Source organism: Sapajus apella, unplaced genomic scaffold, assembly GCF_009761245.1.
Source record: "Sapajus apella isolate SASKATOON/1434 unplaced genomic scaffold, GSC_monkey_1.0 scaffold47, whole genome shotgun sequence".
NCBI classification, from domain to species: Eukaryota; Metazoa; Chordata; class Mammalia; order Primates; family Cebidae; genus Sapajus; species Sapajus apella.
The window spans coordinates 19,435,468-19,461,388 of record NW_022436987.1 but is presented as its reverse complement, the minus strand read 5'-3'; the positions used below and the strand labels follow the sequence as shown (position 1 = coordinate 19,461,388).

The following is a 25,921-nucleotide window of genomic DNA, read 5'->3' as shown; positions in this document are numbered from 1 at the left end:
CATGATGACAACAAAAGTATGTATTTAAGACAAATCTTGCTATTATATAATCTCTGTGTGTGAAAAAGGACACACAATCACAATGTAGTGCAGGAGACTCTAATACTGTGATGTCTCTAGTAATTATTAGGAGTCCCACTGTAAGGCGGGAAGAATAAACTTTGGAGTCATGCACAAATGAATTTGAGTCCCAACTCCATTTCCTGCTATTTGTGATAATATGGGTAAGTTCATGAACATTGAAGCCCCTGGACTTTTATATCTTGTGGTAAAATAAAATTAGCAATAATGAAATTGCCAATGTCAAAATTTGACATACGAGCTAAAACACCAACAAAAAATAGACTACTATATTTCAACAGTATTTCAGAAAATAAATTTATTTTGAAAAATAGTCAAAGGATCCAATGACAAAATAAATTATCCTGAGATAGGGAGAAAGAGAGAAATATAAAAGAAAAGGAAGAAGAGGAATGGGAAGAAGAGGAGGATGAGGTTAAGACAGAAGAAAAAAATATTAATGGAAAATCCACTAATATGTTGTTATTTAGGTTTTATTTTATCTTACTTTTCTTTTTCTTTGTACTATTGAAAACTTCATCACAGAACAGCATTTGCCTATGGAAAAGTGTTTGGGAAATACCAATTTAACTTCCTTTTATCTCATTTGTTAAAGATGATAATGACATTTACATTCAAAATGTTTATATCACAGTGAAATGAGATAATAAAGGTAATCACAGTAATGTAAATAAAGAGGTAGTCCATTTTCAATTAGAATTGTGCTACTATCTGAATATTTATGTCCCCCCAAAATTTATATGTGGAAATCCTAACTCACAAGGTGATGGTATAATGCACTGGAGCCATTGGGTGGTGATTAGGTCATGAGAGTAGAGCTCTCAGGAATGGTACTAGTTCCCTTATAAAAGAGGCTTCAGAGACATAATCTTACCTCTTCTGCCATGGAGATTACAGTGAGAAGATGGCTGTCCCTAAGCAAGTAGGCCTCACTGAACACCAAATCTATCAGCGCCTTGAATGAGGACTCCCTAGCTTCTAGAACTGTGAGAAATAAATTTTTTTTGTTTATAAACCACCCAGTCTATGGTATTTTTATAGGAGCTTTAATGAATGAAGACAAATTCTTTTTACCTTCATTTATTGTATGAACTTGGGAAAGTTACTTCAACTTATTGAGGTTTGATTCTTTATCTGTTAGCTAGACAAAATGATACCTACCTCAGTTAGATGTTGGAAGAGTTGATTACGTTTTTTGAAAAATACAAAGATTACTAATGGAATATCTTGCATATATTAGGTACTCATTTTAGTTTCTATCGTTCATCTTCCTTTTTCAGTTTTCTTTTCCTTCGATCAAAATTTCTCTATATTGCCAATAAATTTGATTCCTATTATAATAGGAACACTGATAACCACTTTAATTTTACAATTCTGTGGTCAACATACTAATTCTGATCATTACAACATCTTGATATTGCCAAAGAATTTATTGCTAGAGTTTTTTCCCCCAGTTCTTTGTTTCTTCTCCTCTCCTCCTTTTGTGTTTATGATTTAACAGGGTAAGAAAATATTCTCAGTAATCAACAATTTATCCTTTCTTGAGTAACTTTTACCTTGAAGGATGCCTTTTATTCTTTTATTTTCCTCCTCAAGGCAGAAACGTCAGATCAATCAGCCCATCTAATCTTACTAAGGCATTCAAACACTTCAGAAAGTTTTCATTATGATACATTCATGGGTATGACTTCAGTGCCGATATCCCATTTGGAAATTATTTATGGAAATAAAGTAGTATATTTAGAACGACTTTTTCAAAATGGCATGATGACTGAATTTACAATCACTGAAATGATTATGAAAGATAATGTCCTCTTTGCTTTTTATTTTTAATTATACTCTACTCCTGCTCTCAGAAATAAAGAATAAAACTTTAAGAATTAAAGCAGATGGAATAAGTTTTCAGAAATTCACTGTCAAATTTTCATTTACTTTTTATCTCTGACCTTGCCAATTGCTGTAACTCTGTTATTGTTATTATATACTTATTTCTACTTCACTAAAGAGAGTAGTCATATCTCTTATGATCTGTCTCTAAAAGATTAAAATAACTCAGAATAATTAATGCAAATATGCAACTGGTAAACCTGAAATTCCAACAAAAAAATATTTATGACAAGTACAGAAGTCTAACTCATTCTGCATATTTAAATGAGATAGACAAGATAGAGGCTAAAAACAAGCAAAATTTTTATAATATTATGAAAGAAAAAAAGTAAAATTAAGTACCATGCTACTTAGAAATACCAATGCATTTTGGTTGAAATTTTCTGTAATGCCAATTTACGTAGGAATGGATTTCTCATATTTATTACAGAACATTGTCTTAGTCCTGGTTTAATATTTATTAGTTCAGGAACTGAAAACCAAGAAGTTAAAAGATTGAAAAAGTAACACTGAATCAAGACAATGACTCCAAAATTCCGTTGATGGAGCCAATGGCAGGAGTGGGAGACTCAAGGGAGGCAAGTTCTGACATCAATGTCCCCCAAGCAGGTGCCTCTGGACAAGTCACATTCCCTCCCTGAACCTTAATTTATAATACAAATATTTTTATAGCCTTTGCCCTCAAATTGCCTATTACCTAATTCAGAATGAGAAACTTATACAAATAATGAAAACACAAGGTGTACTGTGATAACAGACAAAATACATTCATATACCAAGGACAATGGGAACCCAGAGAAGAAAGTCCTTATGTATCTGACAGGTAAATTGGAGAGGTGAAATAATTATTTATCAGATTATCCTTTGTGCTTGCATGCCATTGTTTGGGCAATGATTTTTAAAATAAATATTAACATGGTTACTGGGTTATTTTTATTTACCATATTAATAGATTAACTATATTTCTTAAGCTTTCTATACTATTTATGGAAATAAATCAAATTAGATTAACATGTTTGCATGCTTAAATTAGGGTGTTCTAGAAAAGTAAACAGGAGATTTATATGAATAAAATATAACATTTTTCCAAAGACCATTGGAAACTACCTATCATTCCTACACTATTTGGAGGTAGTCCTGCACTATTTGGAGGTACTCCTGCTTCTTCTTGAAAAAATACTAGAGTAGGACAATAAAAAATGCTTTAATGAAACTAACCTCTTCAGATGGGCTGATGGAATGTAGCCCAGAATGGCAATAGTGTGTGGTCTCTCAGTCCAATTACAGCAAGGCATGCCTTGCCTAGAAAATTATGTTAACCAAGCATCGGATCTACTAACAATTCATCCAAAACATCAAATGCCACAAAATGCATGTTGGATATAATAGCAAACTAGGATTTCTTATACCTCAGCCAAAATTGTTTTAACATGAAAAAGCTGGCATAATTTTCTACTTGCAGCTCTAGAATTTATTTTCTGCACATTTTCTCTTCTCATTTCCCTAGGCAATATTTTTCTGTTAAATAGACTCCCTTTGCTAAGGGACTTGCAAGCAAATGCAGTGGCAGGAAATTGAACTAGTGCACCGAGTGCTAAACATAAGCCATCCTTGTTTTTCATTTCCTCAGCACAGTAAGAAAAATTAAATGTTTGCTACTCATAGGAGTCAGAAATGTTGCAAAAACACATTTACACTGAGCATTAACTCTTAATCCCTAAATGAAAATTAAAATACAATGTTCAATGTCTTTAATTCTTGATATGCTATTAAACAATATGAGGCACATTTGCAAGCTGCAGGAAAATGGGATGTAGTAGCTATATCCTTTGCTTTCTCAATGTGACTCCAGTATCACCATTTAAACAAAGCAGCTTTTAGAGTAACTTGAACATACTCCAAACTAGTAGTCGAATATGCTACTAAGAATTTAGTGATCCATTTGAAGTATTTTAAGTCTTCTTTAAAAGGACCAAGGAATCCAAGGGCCATTTCTGAAGTGACCCTGCCTGGTTTACAGAGGGCATAGGCAGGAAATGGAACAAACCAACAATGATATCTAAAAATCAGCATGTTTTATAGTTCCACATTTGATTCTTTGGCCATAGAATATTTTCAGACTTTGAGTATTAAAACTTCAGAGCTGCTTCTGAGAAGGAATTAATAAGAATATCGATTATATGGTTGAACATAACATATTCAATAACTATATATTTATGTAATTATAATAAACCTGCAATAAATGAACAACAAAATTTCTCAAAGTGTTTAACATGGAATATTGAGAGAAGAAAATGTATGTGGGATTATTACAATAATACACACTCCTGGGCTTTGTCACAGACCAACTGATTAATAATATGTGCGAATGGATCTTGAGTGTAAGCAGCTTTACCAGTTGACTTGGTGATTCTTAGTATGCTAAAATTTTAAAAATATTGATAAGGGATTTGAATAAAAAAGTCCCTTCCCAGAGCGACAGTGTTAGGAAACAGCAAAGTCAGTATCCAAACTAGGTTTTATGTAGTTTCCATTCTTTCTCTTCTATGTTATTCAGTGTCAGGTATGACCAACAGGAATCAAAATGCATAATATTTGTTATCTATTTATTGAGAGACTGCATGCACTTCTATCAGCTGTTAGTGAGGTTGCTGATAATTATAGAATCCTGAAATGGAAAGAGATGCTAACATGATCAGTCTATTCCTCCACACTAATGCCTCAATTCCTGACTATATTCCAGAATGGCTGTTTTTCATCACTCTATCATATATTATAGTACTTTTGCCAACTGCTAATTCCAGTTTCAGATCCTTTTCATTAAAAGTTCAATTTTATATTTGACTATAATTTTATTCTTCTTATAGCTATTTTTTCTAGCTGCATCAGTTTCTGCTGTGTAAAGAAGCACTGAATAAGGCTACCCTCTATTTCAAATTATAGTATTTAGAGTTGCTTTGGTTATATTTTTAGTTTTTTTCATTTGATAAATTGATTAAAGTACTTAATTCAAAAATATTTATTGAGGTTTTGTGTGAGAGGCATAGCTTTGCATAAAGGAATGAAAGGTAATAGTTGTTGAGAGCTTGCTACACTAGTCATATGCTAATTGTTAAGCTGGGCTATCTCACTAGATCCTTTGAACAAGTTATATTAACCAACAGACATTTATCTCTCTTTTTCAGAAGAAGAAAAAGTGTCTCAAAAGGGCTAAATATTCATGATTACACAGCTGGAAACTGATTGAAACATAAATAAACATAAACCTTCCATTCTAACTTATTCTTCAGACTTCTACCTCAAGTGTTAGAAAACACTTTCCATTTTTCATTGTTGAACTTCAAAGTGTTATTTCTAAAATGAGACAGAATTTATCAGTCTAGACTGATAAGCAAAATTAGGTAAGAGATTTGTCTCCTTTATTCTGGATGTAGCATCATAACTGCTTAAAATCAACATTGCAACTACCCATAGGTAATGTGCAAATCTCATCACAGTTTGACTCAGAGCTCATAGTCACTTAAAACTTCTCAATCTGATAGAAGATCCATATACAAAAATTACTTGCATTTATATGTACTAGCAATTAACAACTTGAAATGCAATTAAAATACTCCACTTGCAATAGTATGAAAAAGAGAAAAGTACTTAGCAATAAGAAAGGCAAAAGAAATGCAAGACTGGCACACTGAAAAACTATAAAACAATGCTGAAAGAAATTTTAAAAGACTTAAGTAAATGGAGAGATATTCCATGTTTATGGATTGACAAACAAATCAGTATTATTAAGTTGACATTTCTCTCCAATTGATCTATATATAAAATGTAATATCTATCAAAATTATAGCAAGATTGTTATTTTAATTGACAGACTGATATTATTATTTACAAAAAAATATAATAAACTCAGAATAGCCAATACAATCTTGAAAAGGAACAAGAGAATCACAGTACTTTAACTTGTAGACTTCAAAACTTATTAAAAAGTTATAGTAATCAAGGCATACCTGTATAAAAACATCTCATGTTTTTAATCTCATCCCATAAATATACACATGTACTATGTCACCACAAAAACTAAAAATTAAAAAATTAAACACAAAACAAGAAAATATGGTACTAACATAGGGATAAATAAAAAATTGAAAGTTGAGAAACTCATGTTTGTGGTCAGTTATTTTTTGACAAATGTGCTAAAGAAGTTCAATAAGAACAATATATTCTTTAAGAATGTGTTATAAAGACTGGGATTACCGAACAGCAACATGCAAATAAACTTACCTAACACCACACACACGCACACACACACACACACACACACACACAAACACACAAACTTGAAATAGATTGATCTAAATTTAAGCAAACAAATTATATAAGAAACTATGAGAAAAAAAAATCAGTGTGTTTAGAGCAGGTAAATGATTCTTTAGATATATCAAAAGCATGAAGAATAAAACGATGAATTGAACTTTATTAAAATTAAAAGCTTCTGTATATCAGAAGACACGAATTAGGAGTTCAGGTTCTGCTCTGACACATAAAGGTCTGGAAGTCTCTACTTCCACCTTCACAACAAGCAAAAGGCTGAACAGACTGATAATCAATAACTGTTTTTAGATGTATCAAATAATTGATGTTACAGAAAAACTACTACCTCCAAAACTGGAGAGACAGTGAACACAGAGGACACAGACAAGCTACCTAAGTGAAAGCTGCTGGAGCTAGTAGTTGATGAGAATACTTACATAATACCTTTAATAACTTTTTGGAGGCTGAGTATGGACTACAATGACATATAAAATCTCCTGGAGATTTACAGTAGGGTGAGACCTACTTACAGTGGGGTGAGACCTCACCATTGTGACCTGTATGAGCACCACGAGGTTTTAATGGTGAAGATGGGAGAACAGGAAAGTTCCACTTGTGTTTGTTCAGAGGGGGAAATAAAGTAATCATTTTTCAACGTAAGCATAAACTTACCACAAACCCAGCAATTCTATGTCTAGGTGTCTACCCAAGAGAGATGAAAACATAGCCATACAAAGTGGTTTATGCAAATGTTCATAGCATCATTTTTCATAATAGCTCCAAATTAAAAATAATCCAAAAGATATCAACTGGTGAATGGATAAAGAAATGTGGTACAACATACAATGACATGTTTTTCAGCAATAAAAATGTACAAACAAATACAAAAAGAAACTATGTTTGTGGTTGCTTAAGGCTGAGGGTGGGGACAGGGTATCATTAAAAATAAAAATTAAAAAAGTAACATAAAAGCATGTGGGATCATATTAGGGAGATGAAAATGTTCTGAAGATGGATTACAGCACTGGCTGCCCAACACAGCAAATGTGATGAATTATTGAAACATACACTTAAAAGAGTGATTTTTTTTGGTATGTAAATTATGAATAAATCTATTTAAAAAATCATATGCAACAATTTTGCATGTTCTTCACATGCACCCCAAAACCTAAAATGCAATAAAATAAATAAATGGGGGAAAAAAAAAACTGTTCATAGGAAAATCCTGGCCTGATGTATTTAAAATAAAGCAGGTAAATCATTTAAAAAAAATAAAAATGAAAAAAAAATAAAATTTAAAAAAAATCATATTTTTCAAAAATAATTAGCTTCATTGTGCCTTTTCACCCATTCTAATTATTAACAGAGTACCAATCTCTTCTGTTCAGAAGTAAATAGGAAAAAGTTAACCAACCAAAAATAGCTCCTACTCTAGTTTTCTTTCTTGATAATGATGATATAATTATTTTAGCCAATAAAACATATATTTAGGGCCAATTATTTCTGTTATTGCCTAAATTCCAGTTCCTATTTAATCTCATTTTAATTATTTTTAAAATTTTCTAATTCAGCAATTTTGGGATTTCTGAATTCATTAGAGCTGAAAATCGAATTAAAACAAGAAATAAGAATAAAGTTAGTACTAATTTTATTAAGTAAGGGCATTAAAAACAAAGTTAAACTACATTATAACCTACTTTCTTTCATCAGATACAACTAAATAGCATTCACTGAATATTCGATTAAAGAAAAGCCATATAAAGGCTTATGTTAAGTTCTAAAACACATACAAAAATAGACAAAATATAAAGGTAGAAATTTGATAAATAATTTTATTTTGTGTTTTTTAAAAAATGAAATTATATTCTGATTTCTTAGTCAGTTGGACATTCAATAAAGCAACCCAAATTGGAGCTTAAGTCTCTAGGTTGATAGAGTCAGTATTTTTATATCGCTACATTGAAATTGAAGCAATACATTTCATAATATTTAATGCAAATCAGAATATTATTGCTAAATTTAGACAAGGCAGGGAACAAAGTCTCTCTAGTTTTATTTATTGAAAATATCCAGATTAGTTGCTCAGAATCTGAATTTCTAAAAGCTTCCCAGATGGTTCTTATGAATGGGAAATGTATTATTAGTGAAAAATGACCTATACATTTGTGGAACACCAGGAGGAATTACAAAATTAATACAACTCACGTCTAGATGTTACCCATTGAGGTATTGAGGTAGTTTTTCTGGAATGGGTTGTGGGCATCAGTATTTTGGAAGTACCCTCTGTTGATACTATTCTGAACAGAGCTCCGAAGTACTGGTTAAGAACTTGAAAACTGATGTTCATCAATGTCCCCCTAATTCCTGTTACTCCCACCTGATTTATGTCACTCATTGTATTACTTTCCTCATTATTATCTATAATTGAATCTGCAGGCTCAGAGACTCAATAGACTTAGAAGTCTAGAGAACAGAAGTCATGGTAGTGAAAGTACATTTTTGTTTGTGCTGCTGGAGGCAGCTTATTGAAGAACTCCAGATCCAGATTGAGACCAGAACAAGATAGTATATGCTTCTGGAATTTACTGAGGACAGAAGAATTATCAATGACAAAGAGAACAACAAAAGTAGGAGAGAGAAACAAATAACACATGAATAAAACAATTTATGATCTTAAGCAGGCTTCAGTAAGAAAAGTAGACCAGAATGTTGTTTTGGGGAATCCTAGCAAACCACACATAAATTTTCTATTTTGCCTTCAATAAGAACATGTTTTTATGTAGTTTCAAAAATATATATCAAGAAATAAAAACATCACCCTTAAAACTAAAACCATGGTTTTATCACTCAATTGAATACAAACATTTGAAAACCTGAACCAGCTCCCTCGTACAAATCAAACTCCTTGTCTTGGTAATCCAGGGCCCTCACTCTCTAGTCTTCAATGGTTGTTGTAGGCACACATCCCACCACTTTGTGTACTATGTTACTATGTTTTCTAGCCATACTGCTGCGATATTTTCCTGTCTCTGCAAATTTTCTCACACTGTCAAAGACATATCCATTCTTCAAACTATAGTAAAAATCTTCCTTCCTGCTCAAAGCCTTTTTGACTCTCTCCTCCTTTGGAAATAAATTTCAAGCATTTAATTTATACTTCTTATTAACTTTATGCTCTAAATTGTACAGTTTGGGTACATGTTTAAATACACAAAGACTTGAAGGAAAAAATGTTGAATAATTCATTTTTCTAAATCCACTTTGGCAGCCAGCAGAGAAAAAAGGGATTACTTATTTAACTTATTTTTCTATTCCTCCTTATCATTATTATGTATTTTTAGCTGCAGCCTGATTTTTTTCAAGCATAAATAGTTTCATCACTCTTCAAGTTGTATTGAAGCCTAATTTTGAATCTATTCAACACAGTTGTTGTTATTTGCTGGGTCTCAAATCCAAATGTAATAGATCCATAAGTTTAATTTTGCCAAAGTTCAAAAAAAAAATAAAACTCCATTGCACTATCAATGATTGAAAATACTCAACTTCTATATTTCCTATTATTTGGAGGAAATGAATCTCTCTTCCTCTACCGTGGTACCTCTATATGCTGAGTTTATTTGCTTTACATGGAGAAATACATCCTATAAAGATTTTGTTGGTTTTTGCTTTTTACATTTTATCAGCTTTCTGTCATGTAGCTGTGGGAATGACCACCTTGCTTAGCCTGTAGTCATCCACTTACCTCTCTAACAACTCATAATCACAGTTGTCCTCAGAATCTGGTTGTAATGCTTAATGGAACACTTACCTGATTCACACCAAAAGAGCCTTTACTTTCTTACATTTGAAAGTACAATCCTTAGATAGTATATGTTACATATAAGAAGAAAGTTTCATGGTGGCATGAATCAGAATTGTTAAAATGCTTACATTTTGTTCTCATGTCTAATACTGTAAAAACCATCTTAACTTTTTCTTACATCTTGAGAATCACAGGCAATGGTACTTGGATTTCCTTCCTTTGTTGACTCAGCTTGAGAGCTTTCATTGTTTCCAGAAGCACTTTGTTGAGGCTTAGAAGAGATGGAGAGAGATAGAAAGAAAAAAATCATTAAATATAAGAGAAATAGTTTCGACAAATAGAGATCCAAATCATTATTGTAACACGATATAATATTATAGCAACACTGCAATCAAAATAAAAGACTAAAATGAAAATTGGTATATTTCAGAAACCATAAAATATACCTTGAAAAATTCTTAATTTTGAAATTGAATACATAAATTCTGTTTAATTTTGCATTAGCGACGTCCACCGGAATTATTTTCTTACTGAAAATACTTATGTCTTCCATAATAAGATGTTATTTTAAGGATGCTAGTCCCTCACAAAGTATATATGCTGTCCTTTCTTTTTATTTAACTCCCGATATGTAAGAAATAATAACCTCATTTTCTCAGTAGAAAGAAAATGCTTTGTAACACTTCATAATTTACATAGTGGATAAAATTTACTCCAATGTTTTACTAACCAATAAAATTCTCCTTTATATTTCTGGAAACCCTAAATATTATTCTAGGATTCAGCTCTCTAGAAACACAATTAAAAGGAAAAAAGGAAAGAAAAGAAAAAAGGAAAAGCTGTTTTCTAGTTCTGGTCAGAGAAGGGTATGCCTTAATTGATGTATATAAATACCACTACAGGTAAGTTTAAGATTATTCATTCAAATGTGTCTATATTTCTTGGGCAGAGCTGATGTGAATAGTAGTGTTACACTCAGCTCCTCAATCCATGAGGTTATTGTTGTAGGGCACACAAAAGTATACTAGTAAATGCTAATTTTCCTGAGTGTGAAACTTTGATCACACAACATCACAGGGGAGGAGGAAATGAGGTTTCTAACCATTAGGGTTCGAGGAAAACGAAGACATGTTCTGGTCAGAGTATTCAAATCTCTCCCAGGTTTCTTTCACCTGTACACTTTCTACACAGCACTCTCCTGGTTTTTCACAGACAAGTACATTCTTTAGCAGAACATTTTTACGAAAACAATATCTTTATAAAACTAAAATCCAAGAATAAAGCTGATAGAATATTAAATGTAAAAAATAACATGAATAAGGCAACTAGAATATGAGAAAAGCAATAGAAAATAAAGTAACTAAGTTCACTAAAATTGATACTATATAAAGTCAGCCAAATGCTGGGCTCTGGGTATAACAATCAATCAATAAATAAAACATAAATACATTCCTCTTTATTTATACTTAAAGAAGTTTAACTTCATTGGTTGAAGTCCTAAAGGCATATAGTTTTCCAACTCCCATACTCCCTTTTTCTTCCCTGTCTTTCCTTTGTTTAGGAATCCTACCTCTGACCTTCCTGCTGTCTTCTCCAGGAATAAAAAAAATTAAGAAAATAAAAGTTCTTCTTTCTAATCCTATTAAATGTGTTCGATAAGCTTTGGAGCTGGCCTTTAAATCAAGCCAATGAACAATTCAGCGTTCTGTGTCAGATGCTTTCAGTAAATTCAAAGATGACAAAGGTAGCATTTGGGTCGTCACAGAGATCACATAATCTGTTATTCACATAAATAACTCTAATATAAAGCTTATTAAGTAAAAGGAGGCAGAACAGACTTGTATATATTTTAAAAGAATGATGGTCAATTCTATTTGGAACAATAAGAAAAGTCCTAGTGAAGAGGGTTTTTGTTTTTGTTTTTTTGAGACAGTCTTGCTCTGTCACCAGGCACCAGGCTGGAGTGCAGTGGTGCGATCTTTGCTCACTGCAACCTCCATCTCCTGGGTTCAACCAATTCTCCTGCCTCAGCCTCCCGAGTAGCTGGGACTACAGGCTCGCGCCACCACACCCAGCTAATTTTGTATTTTAGTAGAGATAGGGTTTCACCATGTTGGCCAGAATGGTCTTGATCTCTTGACCTCGTGATCTGCCCACCTCGGCCTCCCAAAGTGCTGGGATTGCAGGCGTGAGCCACCGCACCAGGCCAAAAAGGGTTATTTTTGAAGTGGTTCACTGAATAACTATGGCAAAAATGAGGGAGGACCATCCAAGTGAAGGAAAACATTTAAGCAAAGAAACAGGAGAATGAGACTCAGTTGTAGGCTAGTTGGTCCGTAGGGTAGGAGGAGGAATAAGCATGAATAAAAATACTACGAAGTAGAGGGCAGATCCCAAAACGGAGCTACAAAATTTGTGCTTAATTTAGCAGCCAAAGAGGGGATGGGTACAGTGCCTCAGGCGTGTATTTCTAGCAGGAGGATCTCTTGAGGTCAGGAGTGCAAGACCAGCCCGGACAACATCATGAGTCTCCTGTCTCTACAATTTTTTTTTTTTGTAGTGTGGTAATTTACACCTATAATTCTAGTTAACTGAGGAAGCTGAGGCTGGAAGATGGCTTGAGTCCAGAAATTCTAAGCTGCAGTGAACTGTGATTGTGTCACTGCACTCTTGCCTGGGATAGACTCTAACATAAAGAAAAAAAAGTTACCCAAGGGGGAGTCCCTTGGATATTTCAAATCAGAGGTGTGATATGGCTAGAGCCCCTATCAGCAGGATATGGCAACAGTTCATAGGCAAAAATAAAACAGAAGAAAATGAGAGTGGGGAAACTCCTACAGAAGCAATTAAAATGACCAGGTATATGGCAGCAACAGCTGAACTGAGATGTCAATTCTGGTGATTGAAGAGATTACATAGTAATTGTATGTTCTGAACAAGGGTTAGAATCTATGCCATTTGAAGAATCTAAACAAATATAAAAACTTGAAGAAAAGGCAGGTTTTTAGCAAGAAGGGCAATTTTATATTTTTAATTGAGAGTTTAAAGCACTTGCAACTCCTAAATAGGTAAATATTATTGGATATCAGTGTTAAAAACAATACCAATCTTAACAAAAGTCAAAACAGCTATTTATTGTAGCTAAGATCTACTGAACATCCACCACCTGTCTTCCCATAATCACCAACTTACAGATGCTTTGAGGACACAGGTTAAAACGAACAAGGGTAATAACTAAACACTAATACTCAGTCTCACCTGGCAGTCACAGCAAGAACCACAGCTGTAAAATCATGAAGAATGGATTAAATCACACTAACAAGGAAGGGACAATTTCAGTGTATTTTGTTACTAAACAATCAGACGCCAGAATAAATAGTCCCAGAATTTCCTTGTAAATTACTTTTAACATATAGCGGCATTAAATAAAACACATGCATTATTCTAGCAATATCTACTTTTATTTCTGTTACCCTCCCAGTCTTTGTTAATATCCACATGCAGGAATATCTTACACAATCACAAATATTGTGCCCGTGCCATTTTTATTTTGCTTTTACATATAATATAGAATGATGCTACATATGGTTTGTAACTATACTTTACAGGTCTAAAAAATTTTAAAGTAGTTTTTAAAAATGTATATCATACTTGATAATTTTGGAAGCTTTCAATTATGAGTTATATAGATAATATTTTGGTGAACATTAACCTTCTTGGTATCAGCCTGCATAACTCATTTCATTCTAATCACTGATTCAAACATCAGGCTGTCATAGGCTCAGAGCTTCTTAAAGGAAGATATCATGTGTTATTCATGGTTTCATCCTTGGAAGCTAGTACATATGTTTCATTCATAAGTTTTTGTTTCCTTCTTTTTCCTTTTCAACATTTACTCTGATATGGGCACATACATAATCCAAGTTAGGTCATTAGAAGCCTTGGAATTTAGTTGACCCGATTCAGGACAGGCTACCAATGGTTAGATATGTTCATTTCAGCAGGGTATCTTATACAAGTTGTTTCTACAGTAAAACCATTTTTGTAGTACACATATCCTAACCTGCTGAAGCAACCTTTATTTCTGCCTATGCCCAGGCTTGTTTCTCCCATCTTCTTCCTGATACTATGAGTTATGATGGTCAACCAAGGAATGCCCTTTACTAAAATTGGTAAAGATCAGTATTTTTTGTATGTATCCAGGAAGGCCTGTGTAAATACAGGGAATCAAACCAATTAAAATGAAATTGACAACACAAGTTCTGGGAGAGTGTTTTACCATGGAAACTACCAGAAGGAAAAACTAAATCAGTTAGGAGAGCTCAAAAGAGTAATTACAGGCTTACCAATGATGAAAATTTTATTTTAGCATGGGTATTCAATAAATTCCTAAAAATGCAACTATGTAGCAGACGGATCCTTTTCATGCTTGCTTAATTACATTTTCTCATGCAAATATTGTGCATTTATTAAAATGTGCCCAGATTTTGAAGGTAAGACAGAGGCAAAGAATATATTGAAAATAAATAAATTATCATTTACCTATAATTTATTATTATGGGTCTTTGGAATTTTAGATGGAAGATAAAAGGGGCTTCATTCACTATTAAGTTCACAAAGAGCAAGGAGAAAAGAATGACTGTGTAAGCTTCCACTTCCATGAATTAAGGAAAGGCTGCTCTTGTGCTCTTCTATCAGATAATTTGGTTGTCTGGTTTATTACCTCTTTTAATTAATACTAAATTTATCTCAATTTTAGTTTAAAATATGTACATAAATTAATTACTTTTAAAAATAGGAAGAAAATGTATATTTCTTCACGAGTGTGAGCACCAAAGCATAAAGGTTAATTTTTAATATACAAAAACATAATAATTAATTAATGAATTGATTGCTTTCAAAAATAATAAATGTCATCCTTCATACATGGACGTTGCTGTCAGTGAGATGGCTCCTTGTGGAAAGAAGCCTTATTGATTCTGACGAATGAACACCAGAATGAGAACTGAATTTGATAATGTGTTTTGGAGTCAAAGGAATATGGATTTCTATTCTGGATTAGTACTTAAATAAAATGGGCCTCAGTCTGTATATATATACAGACTGTGTGTGTGTGTGTGTGTGTGTGTGTGTGTGTGTGTGTTTGTGTATAACATATATCCTTAATATAGACACATATATCCTTAATATACATCTTTATACATCTATCCTTAATTACAAGGAGATATACATAGATATATCTATGTATATCTCCTTGTAATTAAGTTTATATATATCAATATATATCTCCTTGTAATTAAGGTTATATATATCTATATATATTTCCTTGTAATTAAGGGTATATATATATATATACACACACACATATATACACATATATATACACATATATACATATACATATATATATACATATATATATCTATATACATATATACACATATATATTCCCTTATAATTAAGGTTATACATATAAATATATATGTATACATTTATATATATACATATATGTACACGATATATATTTGTATAAGAACCTCTGTTTTCTGCAGCTGTGTCACATGAAGTAAAAAGTACCTAAGTTGGGCTGGGCATGGTGGCTCACGCCTGTAATCCCAGCACTCTGGGAGGCTGAGGTGGGTGGATCACAAGGTCAAGAGATCGAGACCATCCTGGTCAACATGGTGAAACCCCGTCTCTACTAAAAATACAGAAAATTAGCTGGGCATGGTGGCACATGTAATCCCAGCTACTCAGGGGGCTGAGGCAGGAGAATTGCCTGAACCCAGGAGGAGGAGGTTGCGGTGAGCCGAGATCGCGCCATTGCACTCCAGCCTAGGTAACAAGAGCGAAACTCCATCTCAAAAAAAAAAAAAAAAAAGTACCTAAGTTGCAGTATGATTTCTGTTTTTGTTGTTGTCATTTAATTGCTTGTTTTTAGGAAGGAAGAAATTGAATATGAAGTAGTGTCCGGCATCTGTTACATAGCTATTTCTTGAAGATGTATGATTTACTTGACTCTTACTCTGGGGACGTGTGGGTTAAGAAGAGATTGACCACTGTCGTAGGCTAAATTATAGAGTGTGAAGGCCCCCAAAAGATATATCAATGTCCTACTTTATATGGCAAAGGATTTGATGACATTAAGGGCTATTAAGATGCGTAAATTACCCCGCGTATTAGTCAACTTGGTCTACCACAGAAAAATCAGACTGGGTGGCTTAAAACAACAGAAATCTATTTTCTCCAAGGTCTGAAAGCTAGAAATCCCAAATTGAGATCCAGCAGGATCAGTTTCTTAGGAAGATTCTTACATATGGCCTATCCCCACAGCACAGAGGAAATAAGCTCTCTGGTTTCATTTCTTATAAGAACACTAATTCTGCCAGATCATGGACCCACCATTATGACTTCGTTTAACCTTAATTACTTTCAGAAAGGCCCTATAATATGGTATTTAGAGCTTCAACGTATTAATTTTGGGAGAACAGATTTCAGTCCATTGCACCCTGGATTATGATGTTGGCCCTAAATGCTATCACAAGTGTCCTTATGAGATAGGAGAAGAGGGAGATTTCACACAAACACGTGGAATAGAAGGCAAGTTGGTAATGGGGGCAGATACAGAACTGATGCAGCCACAAGCCCAGGTATCCCCAGATACCACTAGAACTTGGGAGAGTCACAGAATGGATCCTCACCTAGGACCCCTAAAAGAAGTGTAGTCCTGCCAGATTTCTGATTTCTAGCCTTCAGATAGGTCAGAGAATGTACTTCTTTTAAGTCCACAAGTTTGTGGTATTTGCTACAACAGCTAAAACAACCACTTCTCCCATTAATTTATAATGTACTAGAGACTCATTTTTTTAGGTCTTGATTATATTTCATAATCCTATGCAAGGCAAAATAATTTAACATTCCCTCATTAAAATATCCAAAGCTTTCTCATATCTTTTCTGATAAAAAGTCAAACATTCTATTAAAAAGACACATGCACACATATGTTTATTGTGGCACAGTTCACAATAGCAGAGACTTAGAACCAACTCAAATGCCCATCAATGATAGATTGGATAAGGAAAATGTGACACATATACACCATGGAATACTATGCAGCCATAAAAAAGGATGAGTTCATGTCCTTTGCAGGGATATGGATGAAGCTGGAAACCATAATTCTTAGCAAACTGACACAAGAACAGAAAACCAAACACTCATAAGTGGGAGTTGAACAATGAGAACACATGGACACAGGGAGGGGAACATCACATACTGGGCCTGTCGGGGGATGGGGGGGACTAGAGGAGGGATAGAATGGGGTGGGGGTATTGGGGAGGGATAACATTAGTATAAATACCTAAAGTAGATGACAAGGTAATAGATGCAGCAAACCACCATGGCGTATGTATACCTATGTAACAAACCTGCACATTCTGCCCATGTACCCCAGAACTTAAATAATTAAAAAAAAGATATTCACAGCATAAAAAAAAGTCAAAAGCCTACATTTTTTAAATGGTACCAGAATTCATGTTAAACATTATGAAAAACCTTGATTAAAGAAACTGTTTTCTAAATGGATGAAATGAAAATCCCTAAGATGAGAATTGTAAAATCAATAATTCCAGAATAAATAAAATATATTTATCTTCATTAGTGTCATTAAAGAAAAATAGCATGCATATTACATAAATGTTTTTTCTCTAATTTTTTCTATAGCCTGTGCATATTTTTAACATACAACATGAGAAATTTTTTAAAAAATTGCTGTATAAAGTTTTTCCCTTAGCAGTGCAAATATACTGAAGCAGTGGTCCCATCCATTTGGCACCAGGGACTGGTTTTGTGGAAGACAATTTTTCCATAGATGGGGAGATAAAGCTTTTGTTATGAAACTGTTCCACCTCAGATCATCAGGCATTAGATTCTCATAGGAGCGCACAACCCAGATCCCTCACATACACAGTTCACAATAGGGGTTCCCGCTTCTATGAGAATCTAATTCCACAGCTGATCTTACAGGAGGCAGAGCTCAAGTGGTAATGCTTGCTCACCTGCTGCTCACCTCTTGCTGTGTGGCCAGTCGGCTTCCTAACAGGCCACGGACCAGTATCAGTCTATGGCTGGGGACCCCATCACTGAAGAATACTCAGGAGTGTAAAAGTGGTTCACATAAAAAAATCCCTTTGATCCTGGACCCACAAGGGTTTTTAATGTGATAATAAATTGTGTGTGTGTGTGTGTGTGTGTATGAAATAATATATATTACATATGTAAGATACATATCACTTTATATATATAAAATCAATTCATATATTTCAGCCAATTGGTAAGTACTTTAAATGCAACATTTGGTTTAATTGTCTTAAAACAGAATGAGATGAATTTCATTTCTGACCATGATAAAGTAATAATAATCACATTTACAGACGTACTCCTTATATGTGGTTTCACTCTTTATGATTTTATTTACTTGAGGTCAACCAAGGTTTGAAAATATTAAGATATTTTGAGAAAAAGAGAGAAAGACCACATTCATAAAACTTTTATTATAGTATACTGTTATAATTGTTCTATTTTATTAATTATCACTGTTAATATTTTTCTGTGCCTAATTTATAAGTTAAAGTTTTTCATAAGTATGTATAGAAAATATACATTGTATAGAGGATTCAGTACTATCCAGTTTCAGGCATCCAGTCAGGGTCTTGGAAAATATCCCCTGCGGAATAGAGGAGACAACTGTTTTTTGCCACCTGAAACCATTAAAAAAGAGTGAAAAAATATAAAAATTGGTATTAAGAAAACCGACAACAGGTAATGAGAGATAGCGGTTCCAGAGAGAAAGGGCATAAATGAAGGGCACAGAGCCTGTAGCAACTAGAACTGACTTCATTTAATTTCTGGAGTCCTGACAAAAAATGAGATCATAAATTTTTTAAACGCAAAGACAATGCCCCTTTCATCTTTACAACTCATCACATTTAGCATTAAGGCTGACAAAAAGACTAGGTTAAAACATCACAGAACTCTTGGGATAGTCCAACTGAACTCTATGAGACAAATATTATTAGCTCCATATTCTGGGTGAAAAAACAGACCAAAATAGAATAGTATTTGGACGATACAGCTAATTATTTAACCCATGCTGTCCGATTCCAATCTATTTGTTCTTTGACCTCCACCTTAATAGGTATTGTGATTTTCTACTTGCGTGAAAGTGGTTGACAGAATTTGTTACTGTTCACCCTAAGTTCCCTCTTGAAATCAGATTTATGTAATGACATCCCCAAAGGTATTCTGGGTATTCTGTGCTATTGGTATAAGAAAAAATGGAAAGGAAGAAAAGTGGTTCTCCACAGAGAACTATGCAAATAAAGTATAATTTACTAACAAATACTTCAATTTTATTAAGGCTTGTTTATGGTGAATTATTTGGTTAAGAAATAAAACACATATTTAATTGCTTTAAGAAATAAAACATTTAATGGGCATGAAAATCAACTTCTATTTGGAAAATGCAAATGTTCATATGCATTTATTGAATTAAGTTTGCCAAATACATTATTTGATTCTTCTATAGTTTTACTAGTTTTGATCTTCTAGAAATTTCTGATAGTTTTATATGTTTATAGGTTGTCTGTAGATAAAATAAAGTCATATAGAGGGGGCATGACTGTGGTTCACCCATGATCCTCCCAGAATCATCCCTTCTTTAATTGATGCAAATAAAATGAGAAAAATATGATCACAAAAAGTATGTGTAGTGATATCTAAAAACAATATTTCAAAGATGATGACCTAGGGAGTTTAAAAAAACATTTAAAAGGACAATACTTGTCCTCACTCTACCTGCCTCTCTATTCTCAACAAATAGAGATTTGCTACAATAAAAAAGTTAAAAATTTTAAAAATAAAAATTAACTGTTCAAAGTCTGTATGGTGCATGGGGAAGGGATGAGTGAAGCAAATGGGGGATTACTCACCTCACTGTGGACCTCTAGGATCCTAGCTGCAGGAGTCTCCACGCCCCCATGGACAGGTGAGCTGGCAGGGGGATCTCCCCAAGGATTAGACAGAAATGGAGCTGCAGCAGGCATGGATTTGGGGACCTTTGAGTATGGGTCAACTCCAGCAGAGCTGGGCTGTAAGTGCCCTCCCACCAGAGCTTTCTATCTCTCTCTGATAGGCTCTGGGCCCAGCTAACTGCCACGGAAAAAAACAGAGCCCGATTCCCTGCAGGACTGGGGCCCATCAGTCCTACAGGCCTACCTACCCACCAGGACTACATCGGGCTCTTGCCTGGCTACCCCACAGGTGCATGTACACAGTATAGCCTCAGTTGCACAACCTGGGTCCTTTGCTCCACTTGATTGTATTTTGGCAGCCTAGAAGCCCTTGGATCCCCCAGTGCACCTGGAACCCATCCCTAAGGATCCAGAGGAGGGAGCTGCAAACAGGTCCTAGAACCTCAGGGCTATGGCCACCAGCTCAGGTCCTCACCCCAAGGGAGCCCCATGGCATGAAAGATCTAACAACAACTATAACAAAAATTGCAAGCACATTTCCAGTGACCAGAGGTGTCCTTCTCAAGCCCCAAGACCAAGGAGCGACCTTGGCGAGGGAGTCACTCTCTCGCCTTTACACCACAGAATACAGCTGCAAATGCCAGGATAGGCAAAGAAGCTGTGCAGGTAAGAGCGTATTAACCACCCATTGCTCTCAAGTATCATCTACTGGATTACAGCCCACATAAAACACCAAAAAACACTTTACTAATTCTGCCCCCTGCAAAACCAAGAGCAATAATTCAGTAACAAAGGCACTGTACAGAGCCTTAGCCCTGTGAAAACTTTCAGAAATAAATCCAATTGACTATATTCAATTTACACCACAGTTAAAGGAATATCAGCCCTCCCAGATGAGAAATAATCAGTGCAAGAACTCTGGAAATTCAAAAAAACAGTGTCCCCTTACCTCCATATGAGCTCACTAGCTCCACAGCAATGGTTCTTAATTGGTTTGAATTGTTTGAAATGACAGAGTGCAATTTAGAATCTGGATGACAAGGAAGCTCATTGAGATCCAGGAGAAAGTTGAAGCTCAATCCAAGAAAGCCAAGCAATGAAGTAAAATGATTTAAGAATAGAAAGACAAAATTGCTGGCCAGGTGCGGTGGCTCATGCCTGTAATCCCAGCACTTTGGGAGGCCTAGGCAGGTGGATCACGAGGTCAGGAGATTGAGGCCATCCAGACCAACACAGTGAAACCCTGTCTTTACTAAAAATAAAAATTTAGCTGAATGTGGTGGTGTGTGCCTGTTATTTCAGTTACTGAAAAGGCTGAGGTTGGAGAGTCACTTAAACCAGGGAGTCAGATGTTACAGTGAGCCGCGATAGTGCCACTACACTCCGGCCTGGTGACGGAGCAAGACTCCGCCTAAAAAAAAAAAGAAATTTCCATTTTAAGAAAGACCCAAAGGTTCTTGAGCTGAAAGACCATTGTGTGATTTTGTGATATATGTGATTTTGATTCTTTCAGCCTGTTGTTGCTGGTTGTTATGTAGACCTGATTGCATAGTTGCTTTACAGTGCCTGTGGCCCATGAGCTTAAGTATGTTTTTGTGGTAGCAGGTATGCTTTCTACAGGAATTTCATAATACAATTGTAATTATTAACAGTAGAATAGACCAAGCTGAGAAAAGACTCTCAAAGCTCTAATAATGGTTCTTTAAATAAACTATGTCAGACAAAAAGTTTTAAAAATTATTTTTTAAAAATAGACAATATTTCTGAAAAATATGGGATTATGTAAAGAGGCAAAATCTATGACTCATTGGAATTCTCGAGAGAGGAGAGAGAATAAGCAACTTGGACAGTATGTTTAATAATCTAGTCCATGAAAATTTCCATAATTTTGCTGGATAGGTTGATATCCATATCCAAGTAATACAGAGAGCCCTAACCAGAGATCATAGAAGTCGACAATCCTCAAGACATGTAGTTATCAAATTCACCAAGGTGAAGGCAAAAGAAAAAATCTTCAAGGGAGCTAGAGAGAAGGGGCAGGTCACCTACAGAGGAAAATCCATTAGGCTAGCAGGAGACTTATCAGCAGAAACGTCACAAGCCGGAAGAGACTGGGTGCCTATATTCAGCATTCATGAAGAAAAAAAAATCCAAGCAAGAATTTCGTATCCTACCAAAACAAGCTTAATAGTTTAAGGAAAAATAAAATCTTTCTCAGACAAGCAAATGATGAGGAAATATATTTTAACTAGACCAGTCTAATAAGAGGTCTTTAAGGGAATGCTAAACATAGACTTAAAACAACTACACCTGCTACCACAAAAACACACTGAAGCTCATGGACCACAGGCACTATGAAGCAACGACACAATCAAATCTACATGACAACTAGCTAACAACACAATGACAGAATCAAAAATCACACATATCAGAATTAACCTTGAATTTAAATGGACTAAACACTTGATTTAAAAGACACAGAGTGTCATCCTAAATAAAAAGATAAGACCCAATCATTTGCTGTCTTCAGGAGACTCATTTCACATGTAACAACACTCACAGGCTCAAAATCAAAGGGTATAATAAGAGCTACCAAGCAAGCAGGAAACAAAAAAGAGCAGAAATAGCTATTCTTATATCACATAAAACAGACTTTAAATCAATTGATAATTAACAAGGGCAATTAAGAGCACTGAATAATGATAAAAGGTATAATCCAACAAGAAGCCTTAACTATTGCCCCAGTGCAGTGGCTCATGCCTGTAATCTCAACATTTTGGGAGGCCAGGGTGGGTGGGTCATGAGGTCAGGAGATGGAGACCATCCTGTCTAAAATGGTGAAACCCCATGTCTACTAAAAATATGAAAATTAGCTGGGTGTGGTGGCATGCACCTGCATCCCAGCTACTCAGCAGGCTGAGGCAGAAGAATTGCTTGAACTTGAAAGGCAGAAGTTACACTGAACTGAGATCACACCACTGCACTCCAGCCTGGGAGACAAAGCGAGACTGTGTTTCAAAAAAAAAAAAAAAAAAAAAAGAGAAGCCTTAACTATCCTAAATACATACACACTGGAACAATCAGACTCTGAAAAGATATACTTCTTGGTCTAAAAAAAAAGATATAGACAACAACACAATAATAATGTGAGACTTCAACACTCCACTAACAGGATTAGACAGATCATTTTTAGTTTTAGAAAACTAAAAAAGAGATCCTAGTCTAAAACTTGACATTTGATCTATCAGACCTAAAACACATCTATACAATACTCCACTCAACCACAAGATATACATTTTCGTCTACATACAGAACATATTCTAAGATAGACAACATGCTCAATGATAAAGCAAGCCTCAGTAAATTTTTTAAAAATGAAATTATACCAAGCACACTCCTGGACCCCTGTGCAATAAAATAAAAATCAATACCAGTACAAAACATCCTCAAAGACTATGAAAAGCTCTATACACACAAATTAGAAAATCTAGGAGAAATTGATAAATTTCTGGAAGCATACAGTTTCACAATAATTGAATCAGAAAGATACTGAAGCTCTAAATAAACAAATAACCAATATCGACTTATAAACAAATAATCAATATCATCTTCTAATAAAGAACCTATCAGGCAAAAATGTCACATATGTTGAAACAGCCTTTCATTTTAGGAATAAAGCCTACTTGATCATCGTATATTTACTTTTTATGTGCTGCTGCCCTCGGTTTGCTAATATTTTGTTGAGTCTTTTTACATCTATGTTCATGAAGGATATTGGCCTAATATTTTGTTGTCATTGTCTCTTTCCCATATTTTGATATCAGGTGTTGGCTTGATAGGATGGATTAGAATGGAGCCCCTCCACCTCAATTTTTTGGAATAGTTTCAGTAAGTTTGGTATCCATTTTTCTTTGTATGTCTGCTAAAAAACAGCTGTGAATCCATCTGATCTGTTTTGCCCGATAGGTACTTTATTAGAAGATGATATTGGTTATGTGTTTACTTAGATTCTTTTAGGATCTTCTAGGCACATAATCATATTATCAGCAAAGAAAAATAATGACATCTCTATTTGGATATCTTTCATTTATTCCTCTTGCCTGATTGCTCTGACTGGGACTTCCACTACTATGTTGCATAGGAGTGGTGAGAATGAGCATCCTTGCCTTGTTCCAGTTTTCAAGGGCAATAGTTCAAGCTTTTTCATATTCAGTATGATATTGTTTTGGATTTATCATGGATGGCTCTTATTATTTTAAGGTATCTTCCTTTGGTGCCTAATTTATTGAGGGATTTTATGATAAAAGAATCTTGGATTTTATCAGAAGTTTTTTTTTTTTTGTCTATTGAGATGATCATATGATTTCTGCTTTTAATTCTGTTTACACAGTGAGCCCACACAGCTAAAGCAATCCTAAGCACAAAGGAAAAGACTGGAGGCAGCACACTACCCGATCTTAAACTATACTATAAAGGCACAGTAGTCAAACAGCTTAGTACTAGTACAAAAACAGACATGTAGACCAATGGAAAGGAATAGAAGACTCAGAAATAAAGCCAGACATCTACACCATTTCATCTTCAACAAGGCCAACACAAACTTTCAGTGGGGGATGGACTCCTGATTCAATAAATGGAGTTGGGATAAATGGCTAACCATATGCAGAAGATTGAAGATGGACCTCTATCTTTCACAATATATAAAAATTCATGGCCGGGGGCAGTGGCTCAAGCCTGTAATGCCAGCACTTTGGGAGGCCGAGGCAGGTGGATCACGAGGTCAAGAGATCGAGACCATCCTGGTCAACATGGTGAAACCCCGTCTCTACTAAAAATACAGAAAATTAGCTGGGCATGGTGGTGCGTGCCTGTAATCCCAGCTACTCAGGAGGCTGAGGCAGGTGAATTGCCTGAACCCAGGAGGAGGAGGTTGCGGTGAGCCGAGATCGCGCCATTGCTCTCCAGCCTGGGTAACATGAGTGAAACTCTGTCTCAAAAAATAAAATAAATAAATAAATAAATAAAATTCATAATATACAAAATGGATCAAAGATTTAAATGTAAGAACTCAAACTCTAAAAATCCAGGAAGACAACCTGGAAAATATTCTTCTTAACATTGGAAAATAATTTTTGGCCAAGTCCCAAAAAACAATCGCAATAACAAAAAAAGACAAGTGGCATCTAATTTAACTAAAGAGCTTCTTCAGAGAAAAAGAAACTATTAGCAAAACAGATAGCCTACAGAATGGAAGAAGAGATTTGCAAACTATGCATCCAAAAGGTCTAATATTCAGAATCTATAGGGAAATTAAACAAATCAACAGGCAAAAAACAAATAGCCCTATTAAAAATGGGAAAAGGACATGAATATACACTTCTTAAAAGAAGATATGCAAGTAGAACAAACACATGAAAAAATGCTCAGCATCATTAATCATCAGAGAAATGCAAATCAACACTATGAGATACTATTTCACACACCAGTTAGAATGGCTATTATTAAAAAGTCAAAAAACAACAGATGCTGGTGAGGCTGTGAAGAAAAGTGAATGCTTATACACTGTTGGTGGGAATGTAAATTAGTCCAGCTGCTATGGACAGGTATCTGGAGATTTCTCAAAAAACTTGCAACATAGCTGCCATTTGACCCCATTACTAGCTATATGCCCTAAAGGAAAATAAATTATTCTACCAAAAAGACACAGGTACGCCTATGTTCATTGCTGCACTACTCATAATAGCAAAGATTGGAATCAACCCAAGGGCCATTTTTCAATGGTGGATTGGATCAATATAATGTGGTATATGAA

The 25,921-nt window shown here is 34.7% G+C and overlaps 1 protein-coding gene across 3 annotated transcripts in view; it reads right to left on the bottom strand.

Moving 5' to 3' along the window:
* LUZP2 (leucine zipper protein 2) overlaps positions 1 to 25,921 on the bottom strand; it is a 569,126-nt gene that overhangs the window by 19,056 nt on the left and 524,149 nt on the right. For 2 of the 3 annotated variants that reach the window (XM_032241009.1, XM_032241011.1), the window contains exon 10: positions 10,260 to 10,352. The exons of the other annotated variant lie outside the window; for it this stretch is intronic. In XM_032241009.1, coding sequence (XP_032096900.1) covers positions 10,260 to 10,352 — 93 coding nt within the window. The remainder of the gene's footprint in view (positions 1 to 10,259; positions 10,353 to 25,921) is intronic. 3 annotated transcript variants of the gene reach the window in all.